The 25,059-nt window shown below is 38.5% G+C and overlaps 2 protein-coding genes across 3 annotated transcripts in view; both read right to left on the bottom strand.

Moving 5' to 3' along the window:
- Positions 1–420: 420 nt before the first annotated feature.
- Positions 421–17,597, bottom strand: rab11fip1a (RAB11 family interacting protein 1 (class I) a). 2 transcript variants are annotated; one of them, XM_060880908.1, is made up of 6 exons: positions 16,949–17,597; positions 7,736–8,169; positions 6,789–7,605; positions 3,298–5,076; positions 2,379–2,490; positions 421–1,885 (listed from the first exon to the last, which is right to left on the bottom strand). In XM_060880908.1, exons 1-6 carry the CDS (start codon positions 17,296–17,298, stop codon positions 1,697–1,699), a joined length of 3,681 nt encoding a protein of 1,226 aa, XP_060736891.1. In that variant the 5' UTR covers positions 17,299–17,597; the 3' UTR covers positions 421–1,696. The 2 variants fall into 2 exon arrangements, with proteins under 2 accessions (XP_060736891.1, XP_060736892.1); XM_060880909.1 differs by lacking the exon at positions 3,298–5,076 and having other exon boundaries at positions 16,949–17,482.
- Positions 17,598–19,799: 2,202 nt separating this feature from the next.
- Positions 19,800–25,059, bottom strand: part of adgra2 (adhesion G protein-coupled receptor A2) — a 57,022-nt gene continuing 51,762 nt past the window's right edge. Inside the window, exons 18-19 of the mRNA XM_060881298.1 lie at positions 24,614–24,703; positions 19,800–23,558 (exon numbers count right to left, since the gene is read on the bottom strand). Of these exons, the coding sequence (XP_060737281.1) occupies positions 22,085–23,558; positions 24,614–24,703 (1,564 nt within the window). The 3' untranslated portion in view covers positions 19,800–22,084. The remainder of the gene's footprint in view (positions 23,559–24,613; positions 24,704–25,059) is intronic.

Genomic DNA, 25,059 nt, shown 5'->3' with positions numbered 1-25,059 from the left:
AGAAAAATTGTTTGGAGGCTATTATTAGATCAGTGTGAACTGTGAATTCACGAGCCTCGGTATAGAGAGTGTAATAAAGTCGGGATATAGAAGGAAATGCTGATTTATTTATTTATTTATTTATTATTTAAATGACATACATAAGGTAGGGTTTTTAAATTTCTATTTTGACAGGTTACTTTTAGTAGTCTACACAGTATTCACAACTTCTCAAGCAAACAATAAACATTACTGTGACCGTTTTCAGAGATTTCGATTTTTAATTAGGTTTTCATTTTTTCCATGAGCAAATGAGTGAATGTGAATAAATTCAATAATTCGTGATTCGTTATAGGATTTAAATATTTAAGAAATGTTCTACTGCCATTCAGTTTCATCAAGATCTCCTGACCAATCAGAATCAAGAATTCAAAAGCCATGTGGTATAAATACATTTTTTATTACTTTTAAAAGAGCATAATAAACATACAGTCAGCTAGTGTCTCAATGCCATAAACATAAAAATGATCTATTGACAATTATCTATACACATACTTTATCCAAAATATATATCTGATCATTGGAATGTAGAAACTAATTGTTAGACATAAATGACACAGGAGGGGTAAGATATAAAAATAAATGATAGTCTTATTGCAGTTGATCTTTAAGTATAAATCAGGAAACACCACTAAAGCAAACCCATGATTAGGTCACACTAATGAACGCAGACATTGTGTTATAATAGCAGTGATCTCATAGTACCAGAATGTGACCTGAGAGTTGCAAAAATATTATGCCATAAAGAAAATTTTCTTCTCTATATAGTTAGGAAAATAAATATTTAAACACCGCAGAGACAGTTAAAAATCTCTCTTTTCTTAAATGAGATGGAAGACAGCAGCAAAGGCAATAAATATCAATGAATGCCACAACATATTAAAGCATAAACGAAGACACATAACTGTGGAAATTTAATTTTGTATGTTTTGGGCAGATCTAATTTTCTAATCTTCTGCAGTAATCTTGTTCTCATTCTTAGAATGAGTATAACCTAAAGCTCAGGCAAAGGACAGACAAAATAATCCAGTGTTAATGGTGTGAAATAAGTGACAAAAAAACAAATACAAATTTTCAAATACAGAGTTTCATTATATGGACATTGCACTGAACAAATAAAATGTAGTAATTGTCTAGCCAAAATGAATCTTTATTTATTTATTTCATTCATTTTTTTGAATCATAGGACATCCCTGTAATATTAAAACTATCCAGACACCAGTCAGAGTGGGGGGAAAACAATTCAGTGATAAAATATGAATCCTTCCACAGATGAATACAATGCAATTCATAAAATGAATCCACACAAATTGTTCATCTAACCGTTACTGAAGATGCACTTTGTGTAGCATTAAAACACAACACAAGAAATAATCCTTCATGTCACTGTTTTATAAATAGTGAAAAAAAGGCCTTCGTTGATTTTTTTTTTCTCCTGAAACTGAACAGAGATTAATCCAGAACCACAGATATCCTCTCTCTCACTTACTAAATAAGACTCAACCAAATCAGGATAAAAAGCCAGAATGTGGAAGTGAGTGTTATTTTTGAAGGTTCGGTTCAGAGGAAGCCCTTTTCATCAAAACATTGTGGTGTAGACAGTAGGTTCATTTATATTCCACCTCGTAGGTGTCTAGAAGGTGAAGAACGTTTTGTCTTAAAACTTGCCGTTCAATGCCAACAGGATGCTGGGTTTTTCATCGATGACGCGCACCAGCAGATTATCAATGTAGTCTTCCAGCTCAACAATCTTATCATCCTTTTTGGAAAGCTCAGTTTGCTGCTTCACCACCAGGGTGATCAACTCTTCCTGAGTAAGCTGGGTGTATGGGCCACACTCTACAGACTGGAGAAAGGAAGATAAGTGAGAAAACATATCAGAAGTATGGTAAGGTTTGACTGCTTAACCTAAGCAATAAACATTAGGTAAAATCAGATACAACATAGCCCAGCTTTTCATGAGTGGATTGTTGGTTGACTGATATGATCTTGAATTTTCCCATTCCTCCTAATTAATGTCATGCTTATTTGCCATATTACGGACAGCCCAGTTCATAATAAATTACAAGGCTCATTCATTTTCTGTAACTGAAATACTGTATGTTTCAGCTTGTGGCTGCTCCTTTCCTTCATAGGGCACCCCATTGAAATAGACACAATAACAATACGCATGTTTGCCCTTTAGACCCTACTCCAAATGAACAAAGTTAGCTTGTTTGGATTTAATATAATGAATAGATCAAGCATAGATCTATTTTTATGCAACCATGCCCCAGGTATCTCTGCAGATTTCTTTATGTGATTTATTGCCGTGTTTGTTCCATGTACAATAAACCCACCTTTGATTTTTCAGCCACTTCTCGGATGGTTGGACTCTTCAAATCTTTTCCTATGGAACTACTACCAGACGTCAGGCTTTCATAGGGACTCATCGGTTTCACTGGGTGTGGTCTATGGGGTTAAAAAAAACAGGACAACAGTCAAGAACTATCCAATAATTCCAAATACATCACAATACACAAATACATGTACAAACATATAGCCATATCAGACCACAGCTTGTGAGTGCTTGGAATTGTTTCTTTCAACATATAAAAGTTAGTAAAAAAAAAAAAAAGAAAAAAAACTGAACAAATTTTTAGAACCGAATTACAGTTCAATACAAGAGGCAGCCAAAGAAAATAATCTGAGGAAGAGCAAAAACAAGAAATGAGTTAGTTCTCCCACCATTAAGAGACTAACCCAGGACTACTAAGAACACCAAGTTTGCCCGAGAGATTCAAACACAAAGTGGTAGTTCAAATCAGTGATTCATTACATCATTCATATTGTATAGACACCAGGTATTCATGTGTAGGACAAATGCACATAAGAACAACCCAAAGTCCATCAAAATTTGAGTAACAGACAACAAAAAATATTCCGAATTATAAGATAAGTTTCTTGAACATATTAAGACCTGGAATGAATATGTATTCAGAACCAGGCTTAATCTAGGTCTTAGAAACAAATCTTAATCTCAGACTGATTGGATAAGCCTGTTGCTTCTTGCCGAACAAAGTGCAATCAATTATCAAGAAATCTCATCTTGAGCATCGTAGCCACGAAAAGGGAAATTTATGAAGGGAAAAAGAGAGAGAAAGCGGGGGGGGGGGGGGGGGGGCACCTTGGTAAGAAGAAGGGCAAGGGGATTTCCAAGAGTTAGTAGTTGCATTTTAACAGAGAGAGTGGTGTTGGGGAGTTGTAGGTTATTCTCACCTGCGAGAGGACATTACCCCACCGCTTTGTGAAGTGCCTGACTGAAATTCAGAGGGTGATACCCAGGCACAGAGTGTGCTTTTGCCCCCAGCTGCACTTCCAGAGATGTGTTCTGGAACAGCTGAAGTAATGGGTGCAAATAGATCCGAACGTCCTTTAGATGAGGCTGCTGTAGATTCCCCACCCTCTGGTCCAACAAGACTATTAACAGTTAATTCATCATCGGCCTCCTGAATTACCGGTCTGTCCATGGTATCTTTTCCCATCCCAGGATTCCCAGGGGGCTGAGGTGCCATTTTTTTCTTTTGTGAATATACCTTTTGGGAGGACGAGTTATGTGTTTGTTTTAAATCTGTGACATTTTTAGAGGGCACAGAGTCAAAGAAAATATTTGCTTCATCTTTCGGTACAAAAAATGGATCCGATTCATTTTTAGATGCAACCGATCCAAATACATTATCAAAGTCATTGGAGTTCAATCTCTGATCTTCAGCCTTTTTTCCTTTCTTCTGTCCAAAAGAAAAGAAGTCATCTTGATCCATGGACTGTTGTGGTAAAGCCCAGGGATCATGGCAAATCAGTTTGTCACTTGGGAAAGGGTCAAATTCAGTCATTTTCTTCTCTGGCATACTGGTGGCATTTGTAAATGGTTGTTCTTTTGGTATGTTAACAGTTTTATTAGTTATATTTACAGGAATAGGCTTTCCTTCCTTAAAGCTCTCCCACAAGCCCTTAGGTGCCATGCTACCTTCTTTTTTTCTTCCCACCTGAGAACTTGTTGATGGTGTAAAAGCGAGCACACTTTGCTCTGGTTCAACCTGTCTGACAGGTTCTTTACCTGAACTTCCTTGCCTAGGTTTGGCTAGAGGCAACCCTGTAGTACCAAAGTCACAGCTTTGATCCGCTGGTGAATTTGGCTTTTTAACATTCCTTGCTGTTGGTATTGGTTTTTCTTTTTTTGGCTCTGGGATTTGACCAAGTGTGGGGTCAGGAATGGGGTTTAAATTTGCCTTTACATTCATCCGAGTGTCTTGCTGACTCGGGAATGACGGTCCTGGGTTTCTTCCCAAATCTGTTTTGGTCTTTTCACCATGTACAGAAGGTAATCTTTCTTGGGCTTGCTCAGAAATAGCCTCAAGCTGCCGTTTTGTTGTTGCCAAATTAGCTGGTTTGGGTGGAATTACAGGCTGCTTAGGCACCATTCCTTTTGTGGAAGCAGAGGACACCACCTGATGATCCCTCTGAGGCTGGTCAAGGTTTAGCATATTCCTTTCCATAGAAATTGAAGATTTATTTGAGGAAGGCTGCACAGGACCATCTACACTCATTTCGTTTTGACTTTCTTCAACAGTCATCTTTCTCTGGTTCACTTCAGCAATGATATGTTCCCAACGGGTGTCAGTCATTACACCATGTCTCTTCTTGGGAAAAAGTGCTTCATAGTCAGGAAGAGGAAGCGATGGTCTTTGACTCTTTTCAGAGGTTGGTGAATTAAACTGCATTCCATTTTTTAGATAGTGCTTTTCATTTTTTAATGGATCCCCAGGATTGCTGGGTGGCTGTTGGACTCTGGATGAGTCTGAAAAGGTTCTCTCTGGTTTAGGAGGTGCCATAGAAGAGTGGAGGTTAGAAAACATATCGAAACACTCAAAAGGATCACTAGAAGGTGATGCTTCAGGGGAAAATTCAGAAGCAGAAACAGAATTCTGAGTGTGTGAGGGGAGAGGGGAGTCAAGGGAATCAGTATTATCTGTTTCAGCCTTCTGACTGAGGGTCAATCTGCCAAGGAGCAAGAACAAAAAACAATTTCAGTCCTCGATCTCTGGTAAACCTTTAAAGTCTATCATAGGTATAACCTTTGCTTCTAACCAGAACCCAAAATTCAATCAGTAGAGTAACTTCATGGTGCTATCACCTGTGCTATATGGGTTGCACACTAATCACGGTTGTTAAGGCCTACTTAGTCTAATTCTAGTATTGTCATTATTTCAGGTGCAAGATTTGTAAACATAAATGAAATGCTGCACACAAGAGAAATACTGTACAATTTCTCCACAGCAATACAAACAATTGCTTGTTAACTGCTCCAGAATGTCTGTGAGCTGATCATTAACAGTGTCAGGCATATTATATTAATTAAGTGGACCTATAAAAGGACCACCAAAAGAACACAGCATTCATACTGAATGTCTAAAATGCACAAGCAAAACGATTAATACAAAACATCCGGGGGATTTACATGAATCTATAACAAGCAGTTCCTACAGCGAAATCAATCATTTTAAATCACCACCATGTAAATGTACAGCAAAATTACTCACCAGGTAGATAAATTTGCATTTATATACATCCATCGACTGTTAAGAACTGAGAAATCTTCAAGAAATAAGGAAGGACAACTTCAGAAGCTCTATGTCACACAATGTGTTAGACGCAGCCTGTGACGACACGGTCACAATACCAGTCCACAACCTGTTCTTCACCATACCTAAGTACCTCAGCTGACACAACAGACCACATTCTCTCACAACTGACCAATCAGAGCTTCTGTACCAAACCTGTCTTACTGTATCAGCTTGACTCAAGCTAGATGAAAGATATACAGTCATTTACTTTGTGCCCAGGTCCATGTTTTGGTGTGGGGTCTAACAGCAATCGAGGCAACAGAATTAGTATTTAGGAGATTAGAATAAAATATTTTGTACTAGAGAAGAAAATTCTGACTCAAAAAAACATGAATTCTACAAAGAATTCTAAAGCGAAGAATGAGGCACTAGAACGTCTTTCAGTTAGTTACAGGAGAAGAAAAATAGCATGTAGCTTGCCTTAGCCAAGAGGTACCTGTACGGTCACTGAGAATTCACAGAAACACCAGACTGAAGCTAAAAATAAAACTAACCAATTCCTAAAGTAGAAACACGCATTGAGGTAAGCAACGTTATAATATTTCTAAAAATGGGACCAATTTTTGAGTTAATAAATAGTCATAAACAAGTTCTAAAGCTGCCTCTGAAATTAAAGAATCAAATTGAAAATAAAACGTTTGTATTTCAGTCTCCAGTGACTGAGATAAAGAAGTGTTCATAAACGTTGTTCTCTTAAAGTCATTATCCTAAAGTCCTTTCAGTTGTTCAACTGTAGTCTAGGCCTAGTGGGGGTTGATGGGGTATGATTTTTCAAGAAAATGAAGATGTTCAGAGGTCAAGAGGCAGTTAAACTGGATGAATAATAATTAATAATAAATAGGAGATAAAGAGTATTATTTAAGCTGCTGATGGAATGAATGGTAGACAGCTCAACTTACCTTTTACTATACATCCATGGGCCCAGCTTGAACAAAACCATACTTCACATAGTCGAGTTTACAATTAAGAAAGATGTCTCAGCACTCTCTATGTATTGTGTATTTTTGTGCTCTTTGCACAAATGTAAGGTGTCCTAAAAAACATGCCAAATGACAATGTAAGCAACCAATGGAATTTAACCCTCACCTTGGCTTGACTGCAGAAACCTTGGCTGTACGAGCTGGAAAGCCACCGGAGGGTGGCACTGGAGTAAAGGCATTTCGCGCCTCTGTCTGTGGATTTTGGCTTTCTGAGCCAAGTGGAATTTCCTCAAATGTGTTTGTGGAGCCTGAAACTTGGAGTTGCTTAGGAGTCTCCACAGATGGAGAGATTTGCTCCTCTTTCTTGCGCCCTAAGCCAAAAAGAGAAGTGAGCCTCTCAGTAACTCTTGACTCTTCTTGCCGTTTCTGTTCCTCTGCTTTTCTTGCCTCTTCATCACGCCTCTTTCTTTGTTGCTCCTCTTCCTCCTGCCGCTTCCTCTCTCGTTCCTTCTGCATCTTTCTTTCATCTTCATCCAGTTTTTTGCTTCTCTCCTCTTGCTCTAGGTGCCGCTTTCTCTCCTGCTCATCCAAAAGCTCCTGTAGGCGTCCTTCTGACTTCTTGTGCTTCTTTTCATCGTCCTCTTGAGGGCGTTGTTGGAATTGAAATTCTTTTTCTGTTGAGTCAGGCTTGTAAGTAGGAATACTAAGGCCCTTGAAAGAGTCAGTGGAGCCAGCAGATGCATTTCGTTCATGGTATTTTCTCAGGTCTTCTACAGAACCCTTTGCAGAGCCACTTAGGCTAAGGGAGGAACCAGAATTTGCCTTGGTCTCTTCAGCATACACATGACTGCCATTAATACACAGGTTACTCTGTTCAGGAGTGCTTTGTTTGGAGCGATTCAACAGGGAGAATGGGCCAAGAGATATTTTGCTGTCAGTGCTACTGTTTCTCTTATGGCCCAGAAACTTAAACTTGCTTTTGCCTGTTGGAGAAATAATAAAAAATAGAAAAATTTGAACAAATGCAAAACCTTAATATTACATCAAAACAAATACACCGAATCTGTCATGTCATGCACTGAGGGCACAAAAATACATCGTCTTTATCTTTACCTTCAGCAAATTCTTCATTGAGGCCTGAGGATCGGCTGCTGGTCAGCGAGCTGTTCTTCTCAGGCAGCGTACCGAGGGTGGACATGGATTGGGACACGCCTCTGTGGAGATTTGTCTTTGATCCAAAAAGAGTCTTGAATTTAGAGGACTTCTTCAATTTTGGAGAGTCTGTGCTTTCTTTTTCCTCTCCCTCGCTGTCTGTCAGGACCTGACTAACTGTTGCAGGAACTATGGCGGAAGCGGAGTCAGATATTCCATCCTTCTTCTTGCCCCGGACCTTGTCTTTGAACTTAGAGATACGGGACCGAGGCTTATCTGGCATAGAGAGATCGAACATGCTGGCTGTCATGTTGTTCCGCATGAACTGGATGTCCAGGAGAACCTCCCCTCTCTCCTTGTCTGCTTTACCACTCTTATCCAGCAGCTTGAACCAACTGAAAACAGAAACAATTTGTTAAATTTAAACTCAGTATCTAATATGTACTATAGGCTAAAAATAAAAGCTTCTTCTAATTAGTGCTGCATTTACAATTATGCCTTATCCAGAGTGACTTACATTTTATCTAATTTTATACAACTGAGTAATTGAGGGTTAAGGGCCTTGCTCAGAAACACAGCAGTTGCAGATCGGTGTACCTGGGATTTGATCTTGCAACCTTCCGATCGTCAATCTCCTTCGACACCCTAATTTAAGCACACTAATTTCAGTGTATGAGGTTGTTATTGGTCACACTGACTCTGAATGAAGTTGCTGCCTGTTCTAACAAATTACAGGCCATGAACAGCATGTGGATAGCTTAAAAAAATATACAAACACAAGACAATTAGTTCTTTGTGCTAAATCAGCACTCGCTTTCTGTTCTCGGCATGGGAATTAGCCTGTGTTTGGCTCAGCCAGCAGATAGGATTGTTCGGGAGAGGCTGTTCAGTGAAGAATAACATGCCTTTATCCACCCACACACAGCTGTGATAAAACACCAGGCCTTCAACCAGCTGATGATATGATACAGCAATGCTGAGAAGCCGCATGATGTCTCCCACATTCAGGAAAATTTGCTGAACACGAAGAGAGGATACTGATACTACATTCTAGTCATTTGTGAGCTGTCATAGTACCACAAAAGACCAGATTTCAGAACATTTACATTTTCTATTTACAAACATTAAGCAGTTTTATTGTCACATATCCCTGAAGTTCATAATGACCGTCCAAACATCATCAGCTCTGAAGCAGATCTGTTTTACCACCCGGAAGTTGTTTATTTTCCTTTAACAGCAGCTCCTGGCGTGTTTTATTCTTATAGCACGGCAATTTTTAATCAAAGAATTTATGACGTCATATGTTTTTTTTTTTTATGTGTTTATATTTATTCACATTTATTGTGGAACAGTTACAAAACAACTGTGCTTGTTTTCACTTATGTTACAGCAGCTATATTTTCACGTTCTCTCACCAGCCTTTTTTCCCCTCTCAAATAAGACAAGAAAAATCTCGTGTCGCCAAAATACTGAAGAAAAAAACTGATACCTCCTGATCTTTTGTGTTAAAAATCATAGTTATGTGCTTCCAAAAAAACAAAAACATATTGCAATAAATAAATAAATAAAATAAAAAACACATTACAAAAAATATAATATTTGGAGCATTGACCATATAAGTCTATATATACTGTACTGTAAGCGATTATTGTGGCACAACAGGAAATGTTTCTTTGCTGAAAATGTTGCCAAGATGTGGAATTTGATGACAAACCACTCAGAACCGATGTATGTATTTAGTAATTAATTGCAAATTTTGGAAGCTAAATACAGAGATCAGAAACACAGTTAAAAAAAGAGAACATATAATTCAACAAGCTAATGTTGGCAGAGCTTAATAATCAAATCCATTTTCCAGGAGTTCATCTTAATAAATGTCAAAAACCAGTGTAAGGACAAACATGCAAGGTAAGAAACGGGTTAACAATTGCACGGAAAGTCAACCGAAAGTCAGGAGTCATAAAAGCATCAGCGTGTGACACACTGTAGCCACAGAAAACAAGCCACCATCCAATGAGGACTTCATGTTCCTTCCATGAAGGTGAAGGGGAAAGATTTAATGCTTTAAAGCTTTAATGCACAGTGTTTGTTAAATTTCAGAAATTTCACATTCCTCAGATCTAAGGCTGTATTTTATTCTTGCAAAGTTATTTGAGGTAGAGATAAAAGAGCTTATCTCTGATAACTCCACACGTGTAACTAACCACCTGCTAACATAAAATGACATTGCACAATGGGTACTTCACTCGTGCCAAATAAAGCAAGGACAATATTCAGGACTTTGAAGGTTAGTTTTTTACAGTTTGTGGGGAGAGTCTAATATGTTCCTGCTTTTAATATTGGACAATTTGAGCTGAAAGAACCCAAAAGGCTTTGATAAATGGCACCAAGAAATGGCAACCTAAAGCTCAGATTCTTCTGGGGAGGGCAGAAAAACAGGCCGTTATTACAAGAGCCTTATCAGGCTGCTAAAACTAAGCCAAGAAAAACAGCCAACCTCCATTTAAGGATGTGCATGAGAAGTGAGCCGAGAACATGATAGTGCTCTGGGAAAGAGGCTGACATTTCTTTCGTGATAAAGACAGTTTTAACCCTAGTCCAAGGGGTTAACAGGAACCATGATTTTATGGCTTCATGCACATGCAGATCCATGTTTACAGAGAAAACACTCCTGGATCTCAAACTGACAAACTTGTTCGACCAGTCGTATCTGCTTTTTCATTAACTAGGGTGATCCTTAGTTTCTCAATGACGGTGTGATACAATATTCAGCACTGTATTTAGCAATAGGAATTAGCAGCCATGTACAGAAGAGTGCATAGCGCTATTTTAAGCAGACGACAAACATCGTTTATAAAATAAGAATCTTCTTAAAGCAAGAGAAAGTAAAATAAATAATTCAAAATGTGGAGGATTTCAGAGAGCAGGACGTAACTCTACACTCCTCTGCTTTGGACTTTTAGTGTACTCTGGAGAAAGGCTGAACCTGTACTCTCAAAAAAGCATGTTATAAACTCAAACTCTAAGCAAATAAGGCTTACAGATCAACGTGATGGTATTTACAAATATTATATTCATTTTAATGCTTTGTGAGCACTGAAAAAATTTATCCCGAGTCAGTGTTTATACTGAATATAATGAGAACAAGATGAAAAAAAGTACTCCGGCTTCTCGAGCCTACTATCTGCCTTTCACATTCATAGTGTATGCAAGATTACGCAAAGAAGTGGTGGCACGTTTCCTGTTGAGAAAATAACTAACATCTTTTTTTATACGTTTAGATATTCTTGACCGTGGTGCTCATGTACTGTATACGCTACAGATACAGGACATAACCATTCAGTTGAGAATTACTGTAATATTCTATTAACACTTTTGGTAATATATAACAAATATTTTTTAAGTGTATAAATCTGTCTATGCGAATGTAACCATGTTCAGCTGTGTAAACCTTCAAAAACAGACAAAGGACACGGAGGAGGGGAAACTGAGCAGCAGCTAATGCTCCCGTATCAACGTTACAATGAAGTGGGACAGTAACTTGATACCAACAATGGCAAAATAAAGGAGAAGCAGAATTCAATACTCAGAGAGTGTGTGTGTGTGTGTGTGTGTGTGTGTGTGTGTGTGTGTGTGTGTGTGTGTGTGAGAGAGAGAGAGAGAGAAACTGCAAAACAAACTGCACTCTGAACCTTACAGTAAGATCCTTCACGATGATCTCACAATGATCTCACAATGATCCTTCACAATAAAAAAAGATAAGGCCTAAGACTGAGCCAGGAGTACAGAAAGCACTTAAATGAAAGGAACACCACTTTCCCAAAGGTCTAATGACTAAAAATAATTTCTTCTGACGCTGAATTTTACCTCTGACCTTTAACACGGGCGTAAACCGTGTGAAATTTCAAAATCCAAACTACACCCAATCTGCATCGGCATAATTGGGGAGGTGTTTACAATTAGCGCACGTCCCGTGCTATTTTTAAAACCTAACCTCTCTAAAACAGGGAGGGGATGTCAGGCAGACAGGCTGGTCCTTGCTCGCAGGAACGTCAGAACAAAACACGATTACCTCAGAAGGCAAATTAGAGGGCAACGCCTCCAACTTCTGTTTGCATAAAGAGGTATATTGTGCGACTTCCAGGTGACAGTGACACACTGAACAGGCTTTTATCCTCCAAGCTCAACTTCTCTACTTTAAGGGGAAGTGAGAGTAGGCTCCCAGTTCAAGTCTGCTATATTTATTTTAAACAGATCAATTACCCGCAGAGATAGAAAACGCCCTCTTTTTTTGTCACACATCCACAGGGAAATTAGATACTGTTCTGACTCTCTTGTGGACGACATGTAGAAGGACGCATATAAAAAGGTATTAAGGTTGGCCCATTTCTGCTTAGGATCGACATCGGTATGTACTAGAATATGTTAATAAAAATAGTTAAATGTTATAAAAAAAAAGCCAGGTCCAAGTGGAATTAAGAATTCAGCACTGATAAAACATGATACAAGTTAAATATAAGGGGGAAATCGTGTAAATTTTTGTACGGCCTTCAGAAATGTTCTTGGTTCCAGTTTTCTGTTTAAATATAATACTGAAAAACACTCAGAGTCATATCCTGGTAATCCTGAATTATTTTCCATTTAGCCTTTTTTTTTTTGTCCTGACCTTGACAAATTCAAAGCTTCCAATTTCATGTGGCGTGTCAGGATGATTGTGTTTGTGTTTTATGTGTATATATGTGTGTGTGTGTGTGTGTGTGTGTGTGTGTGGTTGGTTGGTTTGCCTGGAGTGCAAACAGATGATGTCACAGCCTCTGGTGTGCACTTTAACCACAGAGCATGGAAGCTGGAGTATTTATTGATTTTATTTGCCCTCTCTCTCCCTCTCCTTCTTTCTTTCTCCCACCCTCTATCCTTATTACCTGAAACTCAAATAACTCTATGCAGGTGGATCTCTCTCATCAAACACATTCAAATGTAACCAGGAAGCCAGTTAAGATAAAAATACAGCAGTGCCTGTGATGAATCACACGAGCGGAACAACAGGGATGGGTCACGGAGGAATCTGATGACTCCCAAACCTAGAGTGGAAACTAAATTATGTTTCTGGGGGCAAAAGAGGCAGGTGTGACAAAATGGCTTAACGTGTTTGGGTGTGATCCTACAGCACTGTTCTTATTATGAAAGAAACAAAGTACTCAGGGTAACATTCTTTAAACATTCATGCTTAAAATTAGAGATTGTTGGAAAAAGGCTTGGCCTGTCAATTCACGGTCCTAATGAGAGGACCTAAATGAGAGGACCTCTTCTAAACATGCTTGTGACTTGATCTCAATATGTTACTGGGTCCAATAAAGGATTTTTTTTTAACTGATCACTATCAGCTTTTTTTAACCATATCCTAAACCTGACCATTTGTGGCAGGACTTATGAGGCTATAATGCCTGCAATACTATTAAATACTATAGTAAATCTAATATTAAATTGGTAAATTAAGCAGTCTAACAGCTACCTGGAATGTCGGCGACACAAAAGTGGCATTAGCAACCGAGCTGCATTCAATACTACCACAATTCGATACACGACCTAAAAACAAAACCCGAACTAATATAGAATTCAGCATTGAGTTCACTCACTCGAGTAGCTCAGGAAAAGGCTGCACCGACACAGCACACACTGAACAAGGAGAGTGAAAAGTCCTCCAACATGTACAATAATAAAAAGATTACAGAAAGGGTAATGAAATTCATTGTTTTTTATGACCATCCCATTGCTGTGGTAGAGGATAGAGGTTTTTTGCCATGTTTTGCAGCTTTTGATGCGACAGTACTCGCTACCCTTTCAGACATGCCATCGTGTAGCCTGACTGCACACTAGAACTAATAGGCTTTTAATTTAAAGTGTGTGGTATTGCATGCGCTGCAGTTTTACGGCTCTCATACGACGCTAGGAAAACACCAGTATCAGATCAGGACTCTGTCAGCAGATATGCGATATTAAATTTCTCGAGTCACAGACAAAAAATAAATATTGTGATGATATTCACTTTGACCTTATGATCCAGAGTCATGAGGTGGACAAATGGTAACGTACTACAATAACCTATGTCAGATTAGTTAAGTGCATTAAAACAGACAAAGGGAAACAAAGACCGGTGATCGTGTAGCACAATGAGATCATGTAGCACATTGTGGTTGCATCATGAAGAATATTGTACATTGCTTGGCTTGTGTGTGTAGAGCATGAACAAGTCCACAAACCCTGAAATAAATATTTAGTTTTACTATTTTATTATTTTAGCACTTTTGGTTCAGTCATCCTGAAGTTAACGTGCTTTTCAACTTTTTCGCAGAACTACAGAGGTTGCCGTGGACGTCACACCTGAAAGAAAACTCAGTACTCGAGTCTGCTTGTGTTTATACTAATAACAGTCTTTTGCAAATTCCCAACTCCAACATTCAGATTCATCCACTAAAAGAGCGCAATGGATACTTTTCAGGAAACATGCTTAGAAATAACGATCGAAAGTGTCGAAGCTTAGTGCTGATGACATTGAAGTCATGTGACTGTGTTGTACTTCATTTATAATTATATTATACTTCATCTTTTTATTTCTGGCAACTGTATAAGTTTCACATTTTAAAAAAGCCTCAAGATCAAAAAAGTTGATCTCTAAAAACTTTGATTTTCTCCCCATTCTCCCTTTAAATTTTGGTTATTTGAGACAATGATGGCTTCCAGCCAAACCATACAGACAGAAGCGTAGGCTTCTGGGGTAATTAAGTTCACTGAATAGAAAGACAGTGACAGTCCTTATGAGACAGTGTTCTCTCTTCCCTCTGTCAGATGTCCACATTAAAGCAGAGTTGACAAAATGCTGTACTCTGCATTAACTTATATAGCATTTACATTTATTTAAATGTATTGACTAAGCAGTTCTGAGCATTTGTATGCTAAAGACCTTTGTCGAAACGCTCAGTAGTGGCAGCCTGGATTTGAACTTTTCACCTTCCTATTCAGTAGCCAGGAGATTGAACTGGTGAACCACAACCGCAGCAGAGAAATCACTAAACCGGTGTCTTAGCTGTATATTAAGGAGTTCCCCAGAATGTATAAACTTTAAAGCGGTCTTTGATACAGACCCTCTCAAATTCCCCCAAGCATCTAATTAAATTAGGGTCAAAAGATTCGAACACAGGTCACCCGTGACCATCGCTTAACCACTGGAATGTGGCGTACTTGAACTCAATAACAACCCGGGAGCATATTTGTGTGTGGTTTCATCCTGGGCTTAAGGTCAGATGTCACGTTGAACATGAGAACATAAATAAATAAGTCACATTGGAGCAAAATCAGACGACATGAAAAACAGTTTAATCCTGGTAAATTAAACTGCTATTGAAGGAGTTGGACTACGTAAGAGTATCGCTTTTGCCATTTGCAGAGAGTGAACAGAACTATAGAAAGCTCAACTAGCAAGCAGGGACAAATAATAAACTTGTTTGCTAGCCATCAGGCAGGTATATGTCCTAATGATTTGGTTAACTGACTAAGCTAAAAAGGCTAATTACGTAATGTTTTTATGTGATAAAACATGGTTCATTAGTTAGCTAGTTAAATAAATTAAAAGAGACTATGGGAAACTAACTTTAAGACTATCATCCTCTTCTTCCAACGTCACGCACCGTGTTTCGACCCTTCTGACCTGACAGAGCGCTTATAAGATATTGAGTGAGTCTTGCTAGCATCTTTATTTTCCCGTAGCAGAAAAGTTATAGAGCAGATTTAAACCTTATATTATTTGGCTCTGTTTTGTCAGTGTTTACACACCCCTGACCTGCTTGTTCCTGATAAATCCACCTAGTAAGAACCGTTTCAACATCAGTCAGATGTCTTGGTGTTTGCGTGTAGATTGGCAGGCGATGGGATTCGGGGAGAGCAGTATGAGCTATAGTTACAGCATGAAGGAGTGTCGTATCACTGTGAATAGATACTTTTATAACTGTTTATGGTGGTTGAACCTGTTCTCAGGGAACTAAAACAAACAAAAGCTGGACCTGCTGTCTGCTTTCTCTCAGGTGTCTGAGCTATTGATTTGTCCACCCTTGACCAGGCTTTTCTAACTCCCAACTGACTTTAAGGTAATTATTAATCCCTTAACAAAATACACAGAATATAGAAGCAGGAAAAAACTACAGCCTGGGCTCATTTCTATGATTGACCTAGTCAGGATTTTAAGCACAGATTCTCCGGTCTGGTCCTGAGAACTTGATCAGGCAGATTTTATGTTCAAAAAGCACAAAGAAGGCAAATATCATACAAAATCCATAATTATGTATTAGACGTCCAAAGCTCTAGTGAAAACTTGTAGCTTTTCAACTTGATGAGAACGTGAGGTAAAATAATGGACGTTAAACTGATTGCAGTCGCCCAGTTTCATTAAAACTGCATACTATCTATTCGGTCATCTTATCCATTTGTCTTTGTTGGGATGGTCTAGAGAAGCAAATGTTCACCTTTAACCTCACTACTGAAGCAAAATGGGGTTTTTTTTCCCTGTAAACACTGAACCGTGAAGATAACGGTGGTTTGGAGTCTATCCTAAAAACACTGGGTGAGGTGGGAATACATTGACAGGATACCAGAATAACACACACACACACACACACACACACACACACACACACACACACACACATCTAAAGGCAATTTAAAGTAGTAATCACTTGGCATGTTTCTTAAATTCTGCTTTTTTATTATTATTAAGTTTGTTTGTTTGAAAAATGTGCAAGTACATAAACACGATTTAAGGTTTTCGGTCTAATCAATTAATTTCACTTTTTATTTCGTTTTTCCAGGTGACGTTTGTGGTCCACAGGACAGTCCTATGAAAGAAGAGTGAAGGAGTGAAGGCCACTTTCTCATCTACATCTGATCTAAACGGGTTGGCTTGAAGTTATTTACTCTACCACAAAGGAATTTGAACACTTTTCCAATGACTTACATTGTTTATACAACTGAGTGTTAAGGGCCTTGTTCAGGGGCAAAGCAGTATCAGCCTGGTGGACATGGGAATCGAACTCACAACCTTTCTATGGCTAGACCAGCACCTTAACCACAAGGCTACCACATCCTCTATATCATATTGTCACACAGAGGACATAGAACACTTACTCGGTCTTTTTCCGGTTCTTGTTGTCGTGTAGGTCCAGCAGGTTGATGACAGCTTGACCCAGCAGCTTGTCCATACCCACTAGGGCGCGGTGCATGACCATAATGTACAAGGTGCAGCGCTCGGCGTTCCCGGGATGGAAAAGCGACAGGTCGAAGCTGGCTTCTTCCTTCCATTCAGGTTCCACGCACTTCTCCACCACCGCGGTGGAAAACTTGTCCTTAGCCACCTGGATAATGGCGTACGCGTCATTAGTACCATTTTTCCCTTTGGCCCGCAGGTTGCGCGCCTGAAGCACCGTCACCTGGACGCTGGTCGGGTACCACTGCTGGCTCTGGTCGGCTAGAGACATCTCCACTAAAATAACTATAGTAACACTATGGACGCTAAACTACATAGCTAGCGTTGCTAACTACCTTAACGTGTCTCCACGGCCGACTTTTCCTCCTACTTTCGACAGCAGCTCTTGTTTTGGTGACCGTTCTTATTAACTTGTCGGCTCGTGTGGCGGTTGCTAGAGCCCTGTGCACGCGCACACACACGTTAGCCACGCCTCCGTCAGATATGGACGTTAATTTAATCCCGCCTATCTGCGCGGTTTTGTAGTTAATCTCAAATTGGAACAGTCCCGTTGACCGAAAATCTCCTAAATAGTCGACTACGATTTTAGCGCAAACTTTTTCTTGCGCACTTACAATGATGTGACATTAGTAGCTAGCACAAACGCTAATAACCATCGAATCTAAGAATCGATCCCTAAAACAAAGAGTCGATTCCACCGTCGATTCCCTAAAAAAAGTCGATTCTTCCCTCTCAGACTTTGGAGAAAACCAAGAGTCGATTCCACCGTCGATTCCCAAAAAAGAGTCGAATCTTCCCTCTCAGACGTTGAGAAAACCAAGAGTCGATTCCACCGTGAAACTGATTCGGTTTAAGACAATGTAATGTGAGATAATAAATAAATAAATAAATAAATAAATAAGCTCTAGTAGGACTCTGCCTCCTAATTTGTCAAGACTTGTGAACTAAGTGATCATTAATGTTAAAATGTTAATAAATGTGTCAGAATCCCTTCATATCTATTCATAATATCCTGTTATGGTAGATAGATAGATAGATAGATAGATAGATAGATAGATAGATAGATTCGGTGAATCGATTCAATTACAAACACATGGAAAAGGAATCGACTCTAACATTTATTTATTATTTTATTTTATTATTTTTTTTATTTTTTATTTTGACTCTAACATTTATTAGAAACGATCCTGTTTACTAGATGTAGTATTGGCTTCAAACGACTTGGGATCCAATCCGAACGCAGAACAGATGATAGTAGCCAATTCTGGTCCAGAATGAAAGGTAACGTAGCCAATTGCAGCACAGGAGGCGGGATTTGGAAACAGGGTAGGAGAGAATAACACGTTGCTCTGTATGGATGATGAGTCCATGTTAAATTACAGATAGACTTAACACTCCCAAGAATGACTTCACTCGTGGTGAATCACAGCCTAAGATTAGAAATAGTTTCTAAACAGAGCTACACTATGATAAGTATGATGAGTTATAAATAAATGATTGTTTCTATAGTTACAACTCACTGTTTATTAGAAAGATTAAATAGGCAGGAAAAAATGTGTGTGTGTATATATATATATATATATATATATATATATATATATATATATATATATATATATATATATACATATATGTGTGTGTGTGTGTGTGTGTGTGTGTGTGTGTGTGTATGTGTGTATATATATATATATATATATATATATATATATATATATATATATATATAAAACACACTTGTTATATATGAAAATAATAAACTAAGACATCTTGCTCATTATTTCCCTATAGCCCCAAGAGTTTTTATTCTTTACATAGTAGAAGGCATAGTAACTATGTTGTTGACATAGTAGAAGGCATAGTAACTATTATTATCATTTCATTATCTTTTGCATTTAAAAAAAAAAAAAAAAAAAAAATACACACCTTTGACACTTTCATTGTAACTTTGAACAAATGTTTTAAACTCATGGTATCTTAAGTATGTAACTTAGTGAGCCAGCATTAATGTATTCAATGTTAGAGATTTAAGCACTTATGTACGTCGCTCTGGATAAGGGCGTCTGCCAAATGCTGTAAATGTAAATGTAAATGTATTATGACATATCATAGTAACCATTATTTTCCAGACCATGAATTTCCTTTAAGGCAAAAAAAAATGAAGACGAAGAAGAAAAAACAGATCATTTTAATTAGATGAGAGCCGATGTTACTGAATTGAGCATATTTAAGACTATATTTGATGCAGTAACACAGTAAACAGAATGAAGAAACTGTAAACATGTGAATTTTAAGTCTTATAAAGGTCATAATATGTTTAAAGGGCAGTTTATACATCATGTCTATAACCAACTATCCTATATGTACTGTATATACAAATCTTATGTGTATTTAATTTCATATAGACCTGTTTTTACTTGTATCGATGAGTAATCATAGGCAAGTTCTGCATATGCATCATCGCAGTGTGTTCAAAATAACATAAAGTTGGCTACGAACAATAATGGGCCAGTAGTAGTTTTACTTTTGCTGCAGATTTAAAGTAGTGTTAAATGTAACGCGCCATGTGACTCCTCTCATACTACAACTGAGTAGAAAAACTGCTATGATGTTGTAAAATTCTACAAATGAAGTGAAGTGTGATAGACTGCTCACACACCACTGGTCAATGTCTGCCTTAATTCAGAGTTTTTCAACTTTGTTACCCATTTTCATGTCTTAAATCTCAAGATTTCTATGATATAAAACTCATTCCAAAGAAACCTACAAAACAAATTATTTAGAAAGTCTTTATTTGCATCCGAATTATAAGGCACAAAAATCAAATATATTACTGGAACTGAAGAGGAATTTTCATAACGATGCAAAGTGACACATAAATACACATGAAACATGAAATATCCCTTTAAAAACTTGAGATGACAGAAAAAAAACAATCATTCTTAGATAAATATACCGCTTATTTTTTTTTTACTGACCAAAAACTTGCATAGGGACAGAGGACGAAAAAAAAAAAATCACATCACATTTAAATTCAACCGCAATTTGGGAACCTTGGAACTAATGCAGTCGTTTGGAGTTTAAAAAAAATAAAAAAATTCAACAAAAAGTCATGTCTGTTTTTAAAAGGATAATTCGCCCGTACACACCATCGTGTCACTAATAAAACTCACTGGAATCCAACATGCAATAAAACAAAAGCACTTCTTATTTGTGAAGTAGACTATAATAAATATTGATATTACAAAACCTTTAATAACTGCTTGGCCAATTTGTGACAGTTATGTGAGATTTGTGATGTCTGAAGAAAGAAAACATTAAAATACTGTAAAATAGTGTAACAAGATGTTTAAAGAAGCTTCTTTGGTGTCAAAAAAAATCCCTGAACGTGTGTTAAAAGTAGAGCTGGCAATTTTACTCTAAGACAGAGATGAAGACATCGAGATATGGAAAAAAAAAATTAAAAATTCATATATGGCATCCTGTCATTAAAATGAAATTGCATATGATTTTATAAATAAGAACAGTTATGTCTTGGCATAATACAGGACTTGTAAATGAAATGATTGTCTCGTGGTTAACACTGTTTTTCCCTAAGATAAGAGGTACTATTTCTTTTCTTGTTCTTTATTTTATGGCATTTTTTATATTAAAAAAAAAAAGTTGGGTTGAGTTGTAAGTGCTTCCATTCAGACAGTACAATACACTACATCAAACTGCTACGCTGTATTGCATAACGAATGGTTCAAAAGAAACTCCAAAGGATGCTTTTTGTTGGATAGGAATACCGAGGTTTTCATGTGCTAGGTAAAGCTAGGTAGAGTTTAACATTGAAGAAATTATCAGTACAACAATGGTGATGAATATGCAAAAGAAAGAAATAAAAAAAAAGGAAAGAAAGAAAAGAAAAGTAAAAAAGAGAAAAGAAAAGAAAGTAAGAAAGATACCCTGAATCTGCTAGTACATAGTTTGTGCTTCATTTAGGTGTAAGAAAGGGTGGACTTTTTCCAAGTGCTATAGGAAAACCATGTTAGACATGATTGCAAAAATATTCTTCACCAAATTTCTTTTAATAAAACTTCAATGACATCACTCTCTATCCCCCTCATCACTTGGTGGTATGTTTGGTTAGCCAGTGCAATTGCACGCGTGATCCACTAGAGGGCAGTCGACCTGTGTTATTCTGTTGAATCTTGGCCTTTGACACACAAGAGGGACAGCAATAACACACAGAATTGCAACAGACTCATCTACAGACAAAAAGGCCAGCATCCCTTTGTGCCTTTACATATTCTACATATAAAGCATGAAGAGGACGTGAGCTCACTGCAGGTCCTTAATGCTGGAGCGATTAGGTAAGGCCAAGAGGTATTTATCAGTGCTGGAGAGGGACTAGAGCTAAATACTGTAATAGTCAATTAATACATCCATACATTCTTACATACATACATTCTGACATATACATCTCTCACTATCACATGTGCACTTTTGCCAAATAGCCAGCAGATACAAAGCACGTCAAACACATTAAGTATAAAAAAAAACAAAAAAACAAAAAAAAAAAACAGGTTGTACAAGCAAAACAAATGCAAAATGAACTCAGAATGCAATTTGTGGTCCATTTCCACTGATATGCATAGATCAAAATGGATTTAAAAAAAACATACGCTTACAGATACCGTAAGGTGTTCACTTTTTTGCAATAGCTTTAAAAACCTCATGTTAGATATATTCTAAACAAGAGAAACAATACTGTCATCTCATGATGAAAAATACTGATTTGAAAAAGGGTTCAGTTTTTGCATATAAGTATATCCCTTCATAAATCAAGCCTCCTGCTTTATGTAGCACCAAAATGTACAGGATCCCTCATAAAGCCTCAACAAATACATGAGTAGTTACCTGTTTCTGGAAGGTGCAATTTGATTGAAGCTCAATGAACATAAGTGAATATTAAATGTCAGGGAGGCTAACCCTGGATGCACTGGTGATTGAGGCAGTGAGGTTCTTGCCCACTGTACTCTTCCCTAAACACAGACTGTTAGCTCAGTTATGTCACATCACACAGTCGTCTCACTCTTCCAAACCCCAGGCCTCATCCCAACTAACCCCTGCGAATGGTCCGATCCACTTGCATCCAGTTCAATGACTGAACCTTTCAGCATTCCATTCGATGTGGCAGGTTGTGTTGATGAGATTGTCCCACTTGTAGTTCCAGTAGCTGTTATTCTGTCAGTGTTCAACAGATATGAACCTCGTTTAAAGTCTTTATCAGCTGCATTTACCAATTTAAGGTTGTCTCTGCTTGCACTGCGTCTCTGTCCATTCTGCTGCATTGCAACCCGACTTGCTATAGAAGGCAAAAGCGGGAAAGGTTTCCTGCTTCCACTGCTTCCTCCGTCGCTTCCTTCTGAAGGACTTGTTCCTGGTCCTTCTGCACGGTGTCTTCCATTGGTCAGTGGACCATTATGGCTCTCCGAATGGCTGTTTCGAAGACTTCCGTTCTCGCTGGATGCATATCTGTGAACATGATGAGTGTTGACTTGGTCCACACCAGGTGGGCTCAAGGCACCTACACTGCCTCCACCACCTCGTAGTGCTTTCAGACGATAATGTCCCCTTCCCTCCCCCCGGTGGTGGTACTGGCCACTTCCTGCCTTAGTTCTACTGCTAGTCTTTTTTCGCTGTTGCTGCTGAACAGGTAATGTGGTGCTAATATGTGGCAGCATCAGGTTGTTGGCAGGTTTGTTGTTGGTGTTGTTCTCTGTGCTGGTGCTGGTGTTGGTGTTAGTGCCTGCCAGAGCACGTGTGGCATTGTTGGCATTGTCCTGTGTCACCTGCAAAAGGTTAGTGAGCTTGCAGGGCCCAGTGCCTATACTGCTGGTGCCACTTGGAGTGGAGGACGACCTGGCAGAAGAAGAGTAGTTGCTTTGCTCTGCTGGAGGAAGAGAGCCAACAAACAGCTGCGAGCCCCTTTCAGAAGTGTTCTGGACTCCAGCGGTGGCAGTGCAGGGTTGGCTGTAGGGTGGAATTGGCTCTGACCGATGGTATCCCCGGCAACATCCAAGCCAAGCTGCCTGAACATCCAAGCGTTTGAAGCAGTGATGGAGCACCAAGAAGATTCCTAGCCCTGTCGCGGTTCCTCCATACAGACAGCTGAATAACTTCCTTTCTCTGTCCATGTGCCACATAGCCATTGCACCACAACACCACAGAAGCAAATACACAAACTGAGTCGCCACCAGTGCCAAGAACTGTACTTTCAATGGGTACTGGTCCTCCTGCACCATTCCCGCATGCATTGGGCCAACTGCAGAGTCTGTTGAAAGTAAACTAGTGCTGCCACTTAGAGCTGGCTGGGCTTCGGGTAAAGGGAAGGATCCAGAGGTGGAGCATGGGGGTTCCTTGACAATCTGGGAGGTTCGGCATCTCAAGCGTGCAATGGTACACAGGAAGTAGATCCAGGTCACCAGAATCACAAGGCCAGCAGGAACATAGAAAGCTCCAATACTGGGCTGCCATACCAACCAACAGCTGCCAAAGTGTCAGAGGAATTAAGAAGGTCAGAGAGGGCAAAGAATTACTTAACAACAAACAAGTAATGTTACACGACATTGCTGTAAATCTAAGGTTACCACAATCAATGCATCCTGAATGGGAGTTAAATGAAATGTAAGATTTTTTAGTAGATGTGGTAAACAATGAGATTCCATGTTTACTATAATTAGTCTAAAAAGTAAGTAATCATGTCAAACAAACACAACTGGAAACAGACACACACACTACTTGGCCATCGGTATGCGAACACCAGACCGTCATATCTTTAAGTGTTTCGTGATTAGTGCTGTTGATTACAATTCTCCTTTACTGGAACTAAGAGCACTGAACCTGTTCCATCATGACAACCCTGTGCACAAAGCATAAACACAGTTTGTGAAGGCTGGAGTGGAAGATCTCGAGTGTCCTGCTCGGGGCCCTGACTCTGACTCAACCGCGTTGAACAGTTTTGAGATGAACTGGAACATCAACTGCAACCCAGACTGCCTGATCTCACTAACGGTCTTGTATCTGAATGAACACAAATCCCCACTTCCACACTCCAACATCTAGTGGAAACACTGCTAAGAAATATAGAGACTGTTATAATAGGAATGAGGGGCCAAAACCCACAATGAGATGTTCAAAAAGAACACGGGTGTGATGGTCAAGTGTCCACAAACCTGGCAATATTGTGTATAAGAATACATGTTTCTGCCATTAAACCTAATTGAATTTGTGGCCAATTTGAAAGTAAATGCCAGATAATGTGTGCATGTTCTGTTTAGTGTTACTTGAGAATTTACATAGAATAATATACATCATAAACGGATATATTCAGATGGTATTAAATGGCAATAAATTCAATCTCTATGCATAATTAACGAATTAACTATAATAAATAATTCATTCTATATAAAAAATATCTCTTAAAGAAACAGTACTATCTTTCAGATATTTAGGTCTTGAATACGTGTCTACGTATTTATTCTCTCCACAAGAAAAAATAAACAAAATAACATGAGAACAAAATAAGAAATTATTCTACTTACTAAGGAATGTTGTCTCCGTAGTTGTTAATATTGACAGCTGCGGTGATCCCACATATGATGAGAGGAACGCCGCCAGCTATCAGATAAAACCTACAGAGGAGGAAAGACATGGAAAGGTTCTGGTTATTAAAGAAAAAATGGCAAGCAATATTTATGTGTCAATGTGATTTACAGTCTATATTGAGTGAACAGAGAAAACGTTAAAGAAAAATCAGTGATGTAAATCCTTTTTGAAGGAGATGTTTATTTTAAGTTTATAGACAGAGTCTCCAGTATTAGCTCAACATTAAATTTTCTACCATGGGAATTCCTGCAGAACGGAGGGGTTTTTTTTTTTTTCACTTACTCTAACATGACGAGCTGCAAATGTTTTGGTCTTATTCAGAGGTGGTTAGTAACGAGTTACATTTACTCCGTTACATTTACTTGAGTACGTTTTTGAAAAA

Source organism: Tachysurus vachellii, chromosome 11 (assembly GCF_030014155.1).
Source record: "Tachysurus vachellii isolate PV-2020 chromosome 11, HZAU_Pvac_v1, whole genome shotgun sequence".
Taxonomy (NCBI): domain Eukaryota; kingdom Metazoa; phylum Chordata; class Actinopteri; order Siluriformes; family Bagridae; genus Tachysurus; species Tachysurus vachellii.
This window is presented reverse-complemented; position numbering and strand designations above follow the sequence as displayed.